General features: G+C 35.1%; 2 protein-coding genes across 2 annotated transcripts; one reads left to right on the top strand and one right to left on the bottom strand.

Annotated features, from left to right (window-relative positions):
• Positions 1 to 369: 369 nt before the first annotated feature.
• LOC114726115 (TMV resistance protein N-like) lies at positions 370 to 4,382 on the bottom strand. Its single transcript, XM_028912676.1, has 4 exons — positions 3,804 to 4,382; positions 2,552 to 3,659; positions 1,788 to 2,060; positions 370 to 1,695 (listed from the first exon to the last, which is right to left on the bottom strand). Exons 1-4 carry the CDS (start codon positions 4,292 to 4,294, stop codon positions 370 to 372), a joined length of 3,198 nt encoding a protein of 1,065 aa, XP_028768509.1. The 5' UTR covers positions 4,295 to 4,382.
• Positions 4,383 to 8,540: 4,158 nt separating this feature from the next.
• Positions 8,541 to 14,256, top strand: LOC114726117 (uncharacterized). Its single transcript, XM_028912683.1, has 12 exons — positions 8,541 to 9,469; positions 9,810 to 10,081; positions 10,166 to 10,240; positions 10,325 to 10,383; positions 10,497 to 10,632; positions 11,257 to 11,353; positions 11,452 to 11,518; positions 11,902 to 12,000; positions 12,539 to 12,628; positions 13,241 to 13,395; positions 13,727 to 13,828; positions 13,949 to 14,256. The coding sequence occupies exons 2-12, from the start codon at positions 9,829 to 9,831 to the stop codon at positions 14,088 to 14,090; spliced, it is 1,275 nt and encodes a 424-aa protein (XP_028768516.1). The 5' UTR covers positions 8,541 to 9,469; positions 9,810 to 9,828; the 3' UTR covers positions 14,091 to 14,256.
• Positions 14,257 to 14,898: the final 642 nt, after the last annotated feature.

Here is a 14,898-nt window from a genome sequence, read left to right on the forward strand (position 1 = left end):
TTGACTCAAACTCAATTAGTAAATTAGGTGGAATATTAATCAATAAAAGAGCATTCACCTTCACAAGAAATTCCAAGCTGGCATCATACTTCTTGTGTTTACATAAAGCACATAAAAATCTAAATGAGCTCTATTGATAACTGAATTCTTGAATCAAACTTGACAGGAAATTATTTGAGTCTAGTTGAGAAGCGGTGTCAAAAACACAGGATAATTTTGCAGCAAACGGTAACAACTTTAGTGTCGAGTGAAAACCGGTTTCAAGGCAAGCAAAGAAACTGATTTCATTTACGTTAATAACTCATTATTAAAGTGGTGTGCCAGCACGAACACATCCCTCAAGCGATGAACAAGATACAACCAAGATGATTAAATCAAGCTAGAGAAAAAGATGGTACCTTCCATCAGGTTGAGCAACCCGCTATCCCAGTAGGACGATGTGCCCTGAAAATAGATTATATGGTTATTTCTCATCGTTTCAACCTGAGACAGAGAAATATCAGGGTTTGTGAACCGCATATTGTCAATGCTGCTGCTTTCTTTCTCATAGACATGAATTGCAGACAAATCTATTTCGATTGTTGGGATTCCATTGTCGTCTGAAATTACCCTACGAGGATCATAAGGCCTGAGGTATTTCAACTCCCACGAAACCTGAACATGATTCCATTTATGTGTTGAAATCACCCTATTGTGTTTGCATCGCAAGCCACACCAAATCATATGTTTTGCCATTTTTTGTTCATAAATTATGTAATTACACAAATAAACAAGTTGTTCAGAACCATTGACAAACACTCTCAGCCTAATGTCCAAGATTGCGGGCTCTATTTCTGTGCCTGATGCCCCAATCACACATATGGCTATCTTTGGGAAATTCTCACAGAACCAGAAAGAAACTGATGATTCGCTGCTTGCACAGCAGGCTCTTAATGTTGTCTTTTGGTTCTTCAACAATGGGAGGGTAGTAGGGCGGTCCCCAAAAGGAGGACATCCGATGCTAGTCCTGGAAAACCGAGCACAACCAACCGAAGTTTGTGGAAGAGGAAATATTTGAACGAAATTTGTTTCGCTTTTGCTTATACAGTACCCATTAAGGCAGCAATCGAAATTAGCGTACCTTATACTTTGATTGCTAGAATCTGGTAGAGAATAGAGTGGAATCGTGGCCAAAGACGCTTCGGACCTCTGTTTTTCTTGAATTTCATACCCTCTAAATAATTGAAATCCTCTGCTCCTGTAAGCCAGCACCACCTCGAGTTTGGGGATCATGGATATGCTGCCTGGTAGCTGTCTAAGCTGTGGACAACGCCTCAAGTATAGCCGTTTCAATCCAATAAGGTTTCCAATTGAAACTGGAAGTTCTTTTATGGCAGTCTGATCCAAATAAATGTCTCTTGTATTCTCCATGAGTCCCAGTACTTCTGGGAACTCCCAAAGACTTGAGCAACCCCTGAGATCCAGAGTCTCAAGAGAAGTCATATTGATGCGAGTTGCTAACATTTCAAGCTGAGTGCAACCTTGGGCACTCAACAATCTGAGCCTATCAAGAAACCCAATTGATTCGTGAATACTAATCAGATTTGTACAATTATCAAGACACAACGCTCCCAAGTTAGGCAGTCCAGATAGCTTAGGTACTCGTGTTAAGAATTTACAACCTTCAAAATCCATGAGACATAAAGAATGAAACACCTGCAAAATGATCAAAATTAACTTACCACTAATATATAAGACCAGTGGAATATATGAAAATAGCTAGGAAAAAAAATAAAATCTACACATGCCTTTGGTGGTTTGAAAAATTGAAGGCAGCATTCAGGTAGGCTGAGTATGAGAAGATTCCTGGGGTTAAAATCAGATGGTAAAGATGATGACGGATATCCACTCCAGTCCAATACTCTCAAAGTATTAGGGAGATATTCGGGGCCTCTGGAAAAGCGTACATTTTCAATAATAAGGATTCTCAGGTTTTTCATCTTCTCGAATGCCACTCCACTCCATTGCACTTCTTTATATTTGCATGAGTGAATCATTATGACTTCAATTTTCTCACTTCCCTTTGAATGCCAAAGCATAAACAAACCACACAGATTTATCAGGAATGTCATATCCATATTTTCACATTAACCACCTAACTGATTCTATTCATAACACTCCTCTGGTACTTAACATAGAACCTAATTGGGCAGTTAATGTTGGTCCTATATATATCACCTATTTCACACCTATTGATATTTCCTTAAAAATAATTAAGTAGGAGAGAGAAGAAATTAAGGAAAATACTTATGATGTTTTTAGGGAAAAAAAAAACATATCATATTAACTATTTTAACTAACATTAAAAAAAACTAACATTATTAATCTACTTAAATTTAATAATTAGGTCTTATATTAAGGATTAGAGGAGCATGTTGAGCTTCAGGCAAATGTTGACAGCACGATAAAGTGGCAAGAAAAACTATTTGAAAAAAACAATGATCCATTTCATCTTCACCAAAATAGTTCATAGGGAAAAAAAAGTAAAACCATGGAGACCATTCTAGTTTACCGTGTTTTCTTCCAAAACATGAACAATGTCCTCATCAAGCCACAACCTACTACGCTTGCCAGGCTCAGATGTTGATTCCAGTCTAACAATTTCTCTGCCCATGTCTTGAATTAAGTCGTGCATTCTCACACAGTTTGAACTATCGATCTTGATGAGAGATTTCTCCAGTAAGATTCTAATTCCAATGTCTCCGTGTAAGCCATGTGCACACAGTATTTCCTTGGTGTAAGTCAGTTCTAATTTATTAAAGAAACAAGCAATATCAAGGAAAATTTTCTTCTCATTCTCTTGCAAACTATCATAGCTTACTTTCAGGATTTCATGGACATCTTCATGAGGGGTTCTTGCGTACTTGTCTAGCTGAGAATTCCATTCTTCTATACTTCTATCAAATAGGTCAGACCCTATTACTTCCAAAGCCAACGGAAGGCCACCAGCATAGGAGACTGCACGTTTAGAAACGTCCATGTAATGTGGATCAACGATGTTATTCTTAAAGGCATTCCAGCTCAGCAATTCTAGGGATTTATTGAAATTTAGCCCCTTCACCTCATATAATTTTTCTACCCCATGAGTACTAAGCAAATGTTTATCTCTTGTCGTGACAATGATCCTACTGCCAGATCCAAACCAACCACGTCCTCCGGCAAGTACCTGCAACTGTTTAAGCTTATCAATATCATCAAGAATCAAAAGAACCTTCTTCCGGCGGAGCCTTCTTTTTATGATTGAAATTCCGCTATGAACATCTCCAAGCCTGAGATCTTTTTCTGCAACTACTTGAGAAAGTAGCGTCTCTTGAAGTTGCACAAGTCCATGCACGCCAATAGCCTTCTGTCTAATATCAGCAAGAAAGCATAGACCTTCAAATTGATCACCGATAAGGTTATAAACAGCCCGTGCAACTGTTGTTTTACCTACTCCACCGATTCCACATATCCCTACCATGTTAATCCCCTTATCAGACTCAAGTTCCAGAAGTGAGATCACTTCTTGAACGGACGATTCCAGTCCAACAGGGTGATTAACTATATGTAAAGGAACGCGATTGATCTTTTTGGATACCTCTTCAATGATCCCACTTATAAATTCATATTCAGGTTGAGATCTGCGACAGGGCAGAAAATCATGTGAAGTGAATCCAAAGTTAGTAGCCAAATTTAGTGTACACTCCCTACATCAGGATTCATTTTAGTTCCACTCTTTGAAGAAATAAGTATGAAAAATAACAGAAAGTTGCGGCGAAATGTACCCATGTTGGAAATGCCAGCCAGATAAGTTAGCCGCCACACATAAAGCCTCCCTCCACTTCCTCACTTTCTCCTTGTTGGCTTGGAATCGATCATCGTGTTTTGCCAACGCCTGTCCGTAACTCCCACGCTGGTGTCGGACATCTGATGGATCAACATCGTAGAACACCGGCCAGACCAACCGACCTTCTCCTCTGACGCAGTGAAGTATGTTGACAAGTTCATCAAGGCAGAAAGTAGAGGATGCATAATTTTTGGAGAAAACAATGACGGCAATCCTCGATTGTCGGATGGCTTCGAGAAGAGCTGGAGTGATTTCTTCCCCTCTTTGGAGACCCACATCATCGATGAAGGTTTGAACACCCTTTTGTTTTAGAGAATTGTAGAGATGGCCAGTAAAATTGGTGCGGGTATCTTCACCTCTAAAGCTAAGGAATACATCGTAAGTCCATTCACCGGCAAAGGAGGGGGATAGTAGTTCTCGACTTGCCATGATAAATAAACGCTGGGACTGGTATTGCTACTTTGGTAGGAACTACGGATGCCTCTGGCGTCAGCTGAGAGACTCAAAGTTCGATAGCAGGGTAATCAATCAAAGCTTACTAACCTGCGGCAGAACTCGCACAGCAGCAACGGCGATCTAGGAAGGAAGTTTCGTTTCATTTCTCTGTAATTATAATTCACCAGACACCACAACTTTTCAGTTTCTAAAGTTGAATGTGACAACTACTTTTCCCCACCAACGGTTGACTGAGAAGACTTGACCAAAAGAATTTTCCCTCCTCTTTTTTTTTCCCCTCCTCTTTTTTACTTCCAGGCCCTCCAAGTTCGAGTTAATTTCAAGAGCAACACAGGAGCCAGTGTTTGCCAGGAACTACGTATGCCTCTGAACTCTGATATCAGCTGAGAGACTCAGAAGTTGAGAGCTGAGAGAAAGATGAAAGGGTAGTAACCTGCCATGCAATTGTGGCATTACAGGGGCAAAACCCTCATGCATCACAATTTTTCGTTTTTCATGCTTCCTTCTTTTAATTTTCTCTCAATCCTGGCTTCATATGTTCATGGCATATAATCCTGGGGATAACTCGTTTTGGTTTGGGTGAAAGAATTCATGGAAATGGGGCCAAAATTAGTTTTATATATTTTTTCAAGTAAAAATAAGCTAAATTTGCAAATATGGGGCCAAAATTAGTAATAAATTAAATTTGCAAATAGAACGAGTTTCCTATGCTCAAATTCGACATTGATCCCTTTGCGCGCATGCAAGCGTTGAAAATGTATTTTAAAAAAAAGAACTGTCACTTAGATAATTTGTTGAGAGTTACCATAATAATTTGAGTTTTTTTTATTTTGAATTTCTGATAAATTTATATTCCTTAAAAATTACATATAATTAGTAAAGAATATGATTTGCTAAAGTTCATATATTAATATGGATATATGAATTTTCATTATCATTATTGTTCCTAACTCGGTAACTCGTATGTGTTATCGCTTAACAGATTTTTCTTTTGCTCATAACCACCAAAACTTTAATTTTAGTTGCTGCTTGATAATTCTTCATATCTTTTTTTTTTTTTTTGCCTGAAGATAATTCTTCATATCATGGTTACAGCAAAACGTCGATATCCTTAAAATTTCTTAAAATCAAGAGACATTTTCTTAATACAATTTTATTTATATTACCAAATCAGCATTTTCTGTACAGACGAATTTTTCACCTAAGTTTTTTTCAAAATAATAATTCTCACCTAGATTCTTTATATATTGAACTTTGAAATTTACTTAAAGAACAAGATCTTCTAGGCTTTTCACCATTTATCACATTTTCATTGGTCATTGTTTACTTAAAGATAGCTCTATTCAATTAATTTAAATATATTAAGAAAATTAAATAAATTAATTAATTATGAAACATATAAGGAAAATTACAATCAAGTCCTGCCTAAGAGAATTAAAAACAAAAAATCCTTGGAAATCATCAAATTATTCTAAAGTCCTAAGGGACCTCATTACAAAAAGATCCTTTGAAATCATCTTTTTTTTAAAATATGCATTAACATCTAAAAGTGCAGTAGTTAACAATTTAAGGTGTAATGATTAATAACTATTGCAGCAGCTATTGACCACTCATGTATTATATTTTTGTGATGCGTTGAAACAATTTGTTGTTAATACCTACAGCGATAATAGTTAATTGTTACCTTTAAATTGATAATGACTGTTCTTTCAGTTGTCAATTCATACTTAAAAAAAAGGGCAATTTGGGACTTCAAAATAATTTGATGATTTCAAAAAATCTTTTTATATTTAATTCTCTTGAGTGAAATTTTACTGCAATTTTCCTGAAATATAATATAAATTTGTAAATTGCAAGATACTCATGTATAACAATAAATTATACTCCTCCGATCCTAAATATAATATCCATTATATAGTATAAATTATACTATAAAATGGGTCTTATATTTAAGATTGGAGGGAATACTATGCTCGGTTCTTAGTATAAGACTCAGTTCATTAATTTGAAAAAATTAAAGAAGTTATTACATTACTTTAAACTATTTGTATTTATCATTTTTCTCCACACAAATTTGCCTCACTTATAAATTGATATATGATCTAATGATCCACATAATTTTTTTAGAGAATCACGTAACATGTGATATAATTAAATAATTTAGTAACTTTCTTAATCTTCCTAAATTACTTAACTGAATCTTATATCAAGAATTGTTGGTAGTATATAAGCTTATAAGTTAAGTAAATTAATTTAAAAAAATAATAAATATAAAAAAATGTTATATTTAACGTTAAGTGCAAATCCCCAGATGTAAAGAATGAGAGTATCCAATACGAATGAAGCATGGGACCGAATCCGTTGGAACGCTTTATTTCTTTTTTTTGGGACCGAAGACAAAATGATATTCATAATAAATTCAAACCAATTGATACACTGCGAACCTGCAAAATCCACCAAGAATATCTGATTTATATATGCATTATCTAAGAACTAATTTAATATTTAAATTAGTTTTAAATTTAAGACTTCAATTTACTTTATTTCTCTTATTTATCCATTTTTTTATAAAGTAGTTTTTGTAGTAATTACACATATTAAATATTTTATCAGATGATAATTCTAACTAATAAATATGGTTAATAAGGATATTTTAAGAAAAATAACATCTATTTATTATAAATAACTAACTTAAATAATTTTTTTAATTTAAATAGAATACAAAGTCATCCATTTTAGTATAATATTCGTTCGTTTTGGGTGATGAGCAATTAAGCCCTACCCGCAAACTTATTATTGACCATCCATTCCACAATTAAAATTAATGCATTATTAAATAAAACCATCACTTACATGATTTTAAATTGAACCTTTTACTATTCAAGTGATTATGATATGCTTAAAACTGAATCACTGGAGTCGTTACACTTAAAATCAGCAAAATATGCTTAAACTTTATTCTTGCATTTCTTAATTCACATATACGTCTTATATATGAAGAGGATGGCCTTAATCTGTTAATGACTTTAAGCATACAAATTTTTCGATTCGTTCGGCACATGAGATGTCTAATTAAATTATTATTAATCTAAGAATGTTCATCCCTTTAATAGATTATTCTTCATCTTTATTATATCGATATTAATATTTAATACTCTACTTCAACTTATTCTTTTTACAGGATACAAGTGATCGAATTATATGTAATTAAAATTAATTAAAAGTAGTAAATATCTAAAAAACGCACCTTATCTTTTAAAAATACTTTTTTTTTCAGAGGGAGGTAGTGTGAGATAATTAATGTAGTGAGATTAACAAATAATTAACGAGGCAAAAAAAGAATTATATTAAAAAATTTTGATAAATTATTAATGTATTTTAGAAATGAAAACATTTCATTCTAAAAATTTTTCAACCAAAAGCATATATTTGATCCTCTCATTCTATATAAAGTTTCAGTTTGATCCATTAACTTAAAAAATATATCTTTAGTTCTTTAATTATAAAATTATTGTTAGTTTTAAATGATGATTTTTTTAATAATCATAGTTATTTTAAAATTTAAATTTAATATATCAGTATTTAAGAATATTTTATTAACATTTAAGATCTCAATGTCATCAACTTTTGTTAATAATTTTTTGAGTTAAATGATTAAAAATATACTTTTTAAAATTAACAGAAAAAACTAAATCCTTATATAAAATTAAAGAACTATAAATGTTAAAAAAAATTATAATTCGAAGTTACGTACTCTTAATGGTTTTGTAAAGAAAAGGTCTGGCAGTTGAGTTTAGCGCCATTGAAACGCAATCACTAAATTCACTATAAATAAACTGATATACTACCTAATACTGTTTCGATCAGCCGTTATTTAGGTGCAGTGTTTACGTATAAACAAATAATCTTGTACCTTATTCTAATTGTTTTATATAATTTTCTAATCTAATTCTAATTCTGACCGTCGCAAGCTCTTTCTCTGTCTCTGTCTCCTCATCTGTTCGTCTTTTTGAAGCAATGGTATAGACTACGGTATGATCACATTTCTGAATTTTAGCTTTCGAGATTTCAAGCTACCAGCCCACTTTTGGGGTTCTTTTGCTTTTGAATTGGCCGATGGCGCAGTTTCGTTCCTGATATTAACTGTCCCTTGCCACTACCGTGTTTTTTTGGTGGTAAGAACCATTAGCATATGATTGTTGTGTGTGTGAGAGGGGGGGGGGAGAGAGAGATTTTTTTTTTTTAATGGTTTTAGGAGATGGTAAATGCAAGGGCGAGACAAGCCAGAAATAAAGTGAATGGAATCGTAGAAATCATTCTTCTTCGAACGAAATCGCTAATGGGCACTGTTTTGGATGGAAAATTAGTCAAGCTATGTTCAGTCTATGGGTCAAGAAGAATTCGGATAAGGAGTTTTTGGGTTGTAATGCCACTTCTGGAACCGAGGATTCTGTGTGTTTTCTATGCACGCAATGCGGCTTTTTTTCACTTTTTTTCCTCGAAACATCACTGGTTTTCTGGTTCATTATTGCTTTACGCCTTATCTTGTGCTTTTTGACGGGGTGATTCAAGGCAGCCGGAAAACGGGTTATCAAAAAGTGCAAGAAAGAGACGAGAGAATGCTGATATTCCTTTGCGTTTCTGCAATTGTTGCTTGTTTATTTATCTTTGGGGATCCTTTACTCGCAAGTGTCACTCTTAGCTGAAATGTAGCTGTTTTCCTGGTTGAAATTTATGATCTAACACCTTTTGCTTGACGCCACTTTACCTTGTTAAAGTTCCCAACTTCTAATTTTGGTTGAGCGGGAATCTTACTTATCAGTTCTCCCTATTGTGGCTGGGTTTGTGGCCAGTGTAATAGGTTGCCGGGTGATTCATACCATTAAGTTTTATGATTGATCGTCATGCTAGCCTGGTTTTAACTTTTGGAGTCTCTTTCTTCTGTTAATCACAATAGAACATTGACCCAGACAATACTTATCATGTCTCATGCTGTTCTTGTGATTTAAAGGCTTTTAAATGTATGCCTTTCTGACCCTCAGATTTTGCGAATGTTGTTGGCAGAGATTACTTGAATATTTTGTACAGAGATTACTGGACCTCTTGACCTGACTGGACAACCGGAGCCATCGAAGGGTGAGGGATAAGGTTGTTTAGATAATCTTTGTCTCTTGTTTTTGATGGGCCTTAACATAATGAAAATTCTCAAGAGAGTTCCTCTTTTCCCCCCTTATTTTTGTTATGCTGCTTGTAAGTACCTACAATGACTTATTTGTTGGTTAATCCCTCAGCTGTGGCCTTTTCCTTTCTCTGTTTTTGTTTTTCCCAAGTGTCACTACCTTCCTGGAATTTAGGCATAATAAATCACTTTCTTTGTCACCGTATTATATCAAAGCATTACTTCTTGGCGCCAAAGTGTCATATCAAATTATTACGAAGAAACCACCTGAGATTCTGAGATGATTTTTTTACTTGAGTTGATCTGCAGGTGTAACAGACCATACAATATGGGCTGCGTAGTGTCTGCTCGAAGGGAATGTGGTGGAAATAGAAGAAAACCAGGAAGTATTGGCGAAGTTTCAGTCTATGCTCCTGGTCTAAGAATTCCCAAACCTGTCGATTTTGCTCAGTATCTTGGTGATTACTTATCTAAGAATGCAGTGGAACGTCTATCTGCTCTCAGAACTCGTGTAGTTGTCATGGCTGGCCAAGAAGGTCCTACAACTACAAGAACAAAAAGAAAAAGTGCCACTCAACATGGTAAGCTTAGGAAAAGATGAAAACGTTTTATTTAAGAATGTTGTCTAATGTTATTCATGCATCGTATTATTCCATCTGCCGCAGGAGGTTCGACATTGGCTGATCTTCAGCAGGCTCTTGAAGACTACTTGCCAGTCCTTTTGGGATTAGTTAAAGATGGTAAGCATGCTTACTCTATATGTACTTGAAGTATGCTCCATCTAGGCTATGTCTTAACATTTATTAAATATCTTTATTGTGCAGGAAGTCAACTGCAACGCAAAGTACAATTTGTTTGGATTAATCAAGAGGATGATGCGGAGGTAAATTTTCATAATGGATATGTTATACAGGTCTTGGTTTGAGAATTTATTATTAATTGTTATTACTTACGAGTGCAGATCTTTTTTCTCTTTCTCCTTCTATTATTTTGTAGGAAACAGCCATGTCAAATGCTTGGTATGAAGTGTTGTCAGTTTTACACTTGATGGCAATGTTATCTCTATCACAGGCCAATTTATTACTTCTTCCTAGAACATCTGCTGATGGTTATCAGCCAAAAGTATCAGAAGGTGGGTAATACTGAACAACAAATTTTTGGTACACGATAACTTTGTTCCTTGCTTTTTTCTCTCTAACCTTTTGTTTTCTTCTCATACCAAATAATCAGCATAAATTCAGATTGATCTAGGCCTTCTGTTGGCTATGTACTTGCCCCCAATTTTATGCTTTTTTGCTGATAAACTGGTTTCAAGCGTTAAATTTTTGAATTATTTTGTGCTTCTTTGGAGATGTCTCGCATTGGTTATGTAGACATATGATTTTATGATTTTTTTTAACTTAAATGATCTCTTCATTGAAAACTTAATTAGATTTACTGCTGAAGAAAAGTATTTTGATTAAAAGTAATTACTAATGAGTCGTACTTCTTCTTGGTGTTGGACAAGAGACGGGATTCTCTTCCCCCCTCTCTAGTACAACAGAAATCCATGCACTAGATATATGGAAAAGGAGTACATAATGTTCCCGTTTGTTTTTGTGCCAATCTACCTGTCTTCTGGAAAAGGAATTTATATTTCAACGATAAAATAATTAAACTTCAGCAATAATTTTATTGTTCTGCTTTTTATATCAAGTGCTTCCCTACTATATGTTAGTTGTACAAATCAATTTTGACTTTTGGTACTCACTGACAGAAAGCCAACGAACTTCAATTGACATCTTCTTGAAGGCAGCTGGATATCTGGATTGTGCAATCAGACATGTTCTTCCCCAGTTACCTTCTGAACTCAGGTTTGTACAGATATGATGCGACAGCACTCTTTTTTTGGTAATCTCGTGGCATTTTTTTTTTTATATTTATTTCTCCTTACCACTGGTTCTGATTTTAGGAGAAATTTACCAGTAGACCTGGCAGAAGGGGTTCTTCAAGCACTATGTCTACAGGCATTGGGGCAGGTATTGTGATGTTCATTTGTATGTACATAAAGAAAGAATTATTATATTTGCTGACTTTCATCCGGCAAGTTTAAATTGAAAGACAGCTGACCTAGACTTGAGAATTGAAATCCTCACCAAAGATTTTGAAACCAAAGCTTTTATGACCGAGCAGTCAAGATTCTGATACAACTCCCATTTTCCAAAGTTAATTAAATTTAGCTAAATATTGTTTGAATTTGAAGGTTGTTAAAGCGGGTATCTCATGATCAGTGCCTTGAGATAGAACTCATGGATTCAAAATTTTATAGATTCATCTGTGGGTGACTCATCCACATGCCTGGTGTGGGTGTTCAATTCCATTTGGATTTATTTGTGTTTATTTCTTCCATTGACATTTTTAGGGTGTAGATGTCCAGCTTGGAATAGCAATGGATGATACCAAAGCCACTCTTGCAGTGAAGCGTAGACTTGCATGTGAGATGGTCAAGTATTGGCAACAGGTACAAAGGCTGGGTTGCACTTTTTATCTTTCCTGTGGGCAATGTTGCTATGTTAGGTATGCACAAAAGTGTTTTCTAGAAAGGAAATGGAAAGTGAACCTAGAAAGAAAATGAGATAGATGCATTTCTCATTTCCCTGGTGGAAAAAAACACTTCTCTACGTACCAAATATTGCATTACTGTTTCGTTATTTTTGGAGTTTCATTGGTAAGGGTTGTTCTTGTGCTTATACTTTCCTTTTTCTCATTAATCCCTCCTTACTTTTGAGTCTTTGCTATCATTTTCTATTCCTCTAATAGGTATAGTTAGTCATTGGCTATGTTTACTGTATCGTCCTTTGGGGTCCTTCATATGTTATTGGTTATATCTAAAATTTATTATGAAAATATCTAATTTCTTTTGGTTGGCTTAACCTTTACAAGTTTCTCTTCCTTAACCCAAAAAACTTTATTCCAATGACTTTGTGGGAATGGGTGGTGAAGAATTATTATTATTATTATTATTTATTGATAACATTTGTTCAACATGCATTTCACAGGCTCAAGACAACATTATGAACCTTCCATTAGCCAATGGTTGGGGCCAAAAACATTCTCTTTTTGTGAAGTGGAAGTATGTTGAATCAAAGGTATATCTTAAATTAATTTTGTTTTAATTATTTCAAAACTTAAGCATTTCAGACTTTCACTTTCCTCTCCCTCCTCCCTGCATGATGATTGAGGACATGGGGTGCTAGCATTTATGTTGAGCTCATTAGGTTATTCAAGTTTGATTTAATACACACACCTACTTGAATCAAAAACCTTTGGTTCAAGTGGCACACACACCTCCCTTACATGGGAGAGGTTGTGGGATCTAATTCCAAGTGGGCATATCCTTCCCCAAAATGAAGTTTGACACACATACCCACCACCCACATACCCACTTAGAGTTTGATCCCGCAACTTCTTTCATTGAAGAGAGGTGTGGGTGCCACTGGAGCCAAAGGCTCTTGGTATCCCAATTTGGTTATTAAAATACACAAACTGAAAGGTTGATTGGTCTTTATATTATATACTGGCCACGTTCCGATCTTGGTGTTTCTAAGCTGAGTTCCCTGCTAATGAGACAATGAAAATAATTCTGGACATGCGCACAGGTCTGTGATGGTCTCTTCTGCTCTCAAGTCTTAGCACACTAATTATTAAGTATAGGTATTTGAAGTCGTTGATATCTGTCATAAATTGTAATTAATGAACAGGCTGCGGCATATTATTATCATGGCTTGATTCTTGATGAGGGGAATACAGAGAAATCTCATGGTCTAGCTGCTGCCGCTTTGCAAGCAGCAGACGAGTATTTCAAAGAAAGTAAGAAGCTTTGTGAGGCATTCAATGCTGCACCTCCACTATCAAGGTTATTATTATTTCCCTTATACATCCCTTTATGTCTTGTTTCGGGTTTTCAATCTCCCATTTCCATTTTCAAAAAACACTTTTTCCTGCACCAAACATTGTATTAGTGTTGGCCATGGGCTCATGCACAATGCTTTTTGGTAATAACATATGATTTTAGGGGTGGCTTTTGATCATATCATTCTTATTTCCCTATTACATTTGCTGAACCTACTTCATTGATGTTCTCCGTCATGATGGCTTAACTTCATTTGTAATGTTCCTTTCATGATGACTATTACTGTATTACTAAAGACCTTTTATTTTTATTTTTTTCATGGCCGACCATGAAGAAATCCTCCGCTCTGGGGAACCATGAAGTATCTATCTGAAAAAATTCCCAAGGATACTTCAAGCAAGGTGCGAATAAACCATGATCTCTACTCTTATGAGAGGTAAAGTTTTCCAGACTTGATGACTGTTGCCTTACTTTTGTTTCACTATAATTATTGGATGATTAAAACGGCATGTTGGCTGATCAAATTTTCCGTTGCGTTTCTCTGCTTTTGTTACAGAATCATGGAAACAGCGCCAATTTTGCCTGATTTTTCATTGGCCTTGAAGCCGGATGAATATCAACTTCCTCAGGTGGATCCCTCTTGGACGGGGGAGAACACAGGGGAGGAACAAAATGGCCCTAACCATCTGAAGAGTTAAAAAATGAAGCCGAACGATTTACAAACCGCAGATATATGGCCGCCTTCTGCAAGGAAGGATGTCAACTTTAAGCACTAAAGGGTATTCTTTGCCACCAGAAGCAATTCAAGTGGTGTTTTTTTTTTTTTTTTGGGGGGGGGGTATGGTGTGGGTTGAGATTCACAAAAAAGAAGTAATTTTATTTCTCATAAATAGAGAAAAGTTTATTTTTCTTGCTTTTTTTTAATTCCTTTTAACTCCTTCATTTTCTTCATAAATCGATTTCCAGCTTGGTTGTTATGAAGGAACAATACTTTATCAAGGGCATATGATGTTAATGTTGCAAAATTTTTGCTTTCTGGAGCAATGCGAAAAAGAAAATCTGCAAAACCCCTTCTGGACTTTGCATCATCTGAAATAATGCACTGAACCGCCATATCTGAAATATTTTTCTCAATCTTCATGCTTCTAGAAATGGATTTGTTTTGTCTACCCTATAGTTATTACTAGTTATAAGAAACGTAGCTTCTAGACCGAAAGGAAGATAAAATCCACGTCACGTTGAAGATATATTAAACAAATAACAGAATACGAGTGAAGTAATTAACGCTGAAGACAAAATATAATAAACTCTTTAAGTATTTCACCTTCAGTCCCTATGGCACAGAGCGTACTCTAGAAAAACAAAGCGCGTATTTCCAAAATTTTGATCCTCAGTGGTACTGATTTTTATATGCCATATGTTGTTTAAGAGATAAAAGTCAGCCAAGAGATCCCTCAATTTGAATTAAAAAAAATGACAATCCTTTAATATATTCATGACTCTTTA

The sequence above is a fragment of the Neltuma alba genome, unplaced genomic scaffold (genome assembly GCF_004799145.2).
Source record: "Neltuma alba isolate B1F8T4 unplaced genomic scaffold, ASM479914v2 tig00012340_pilon, whole genome shotgun sequence".
Classification (NCBI taxonomy): Eukaryota; Viridiplantae; Streptophyta; class Magnoliopsida; order Fabales; family Fabaceae; genus Neltuma; species Neltuma alba.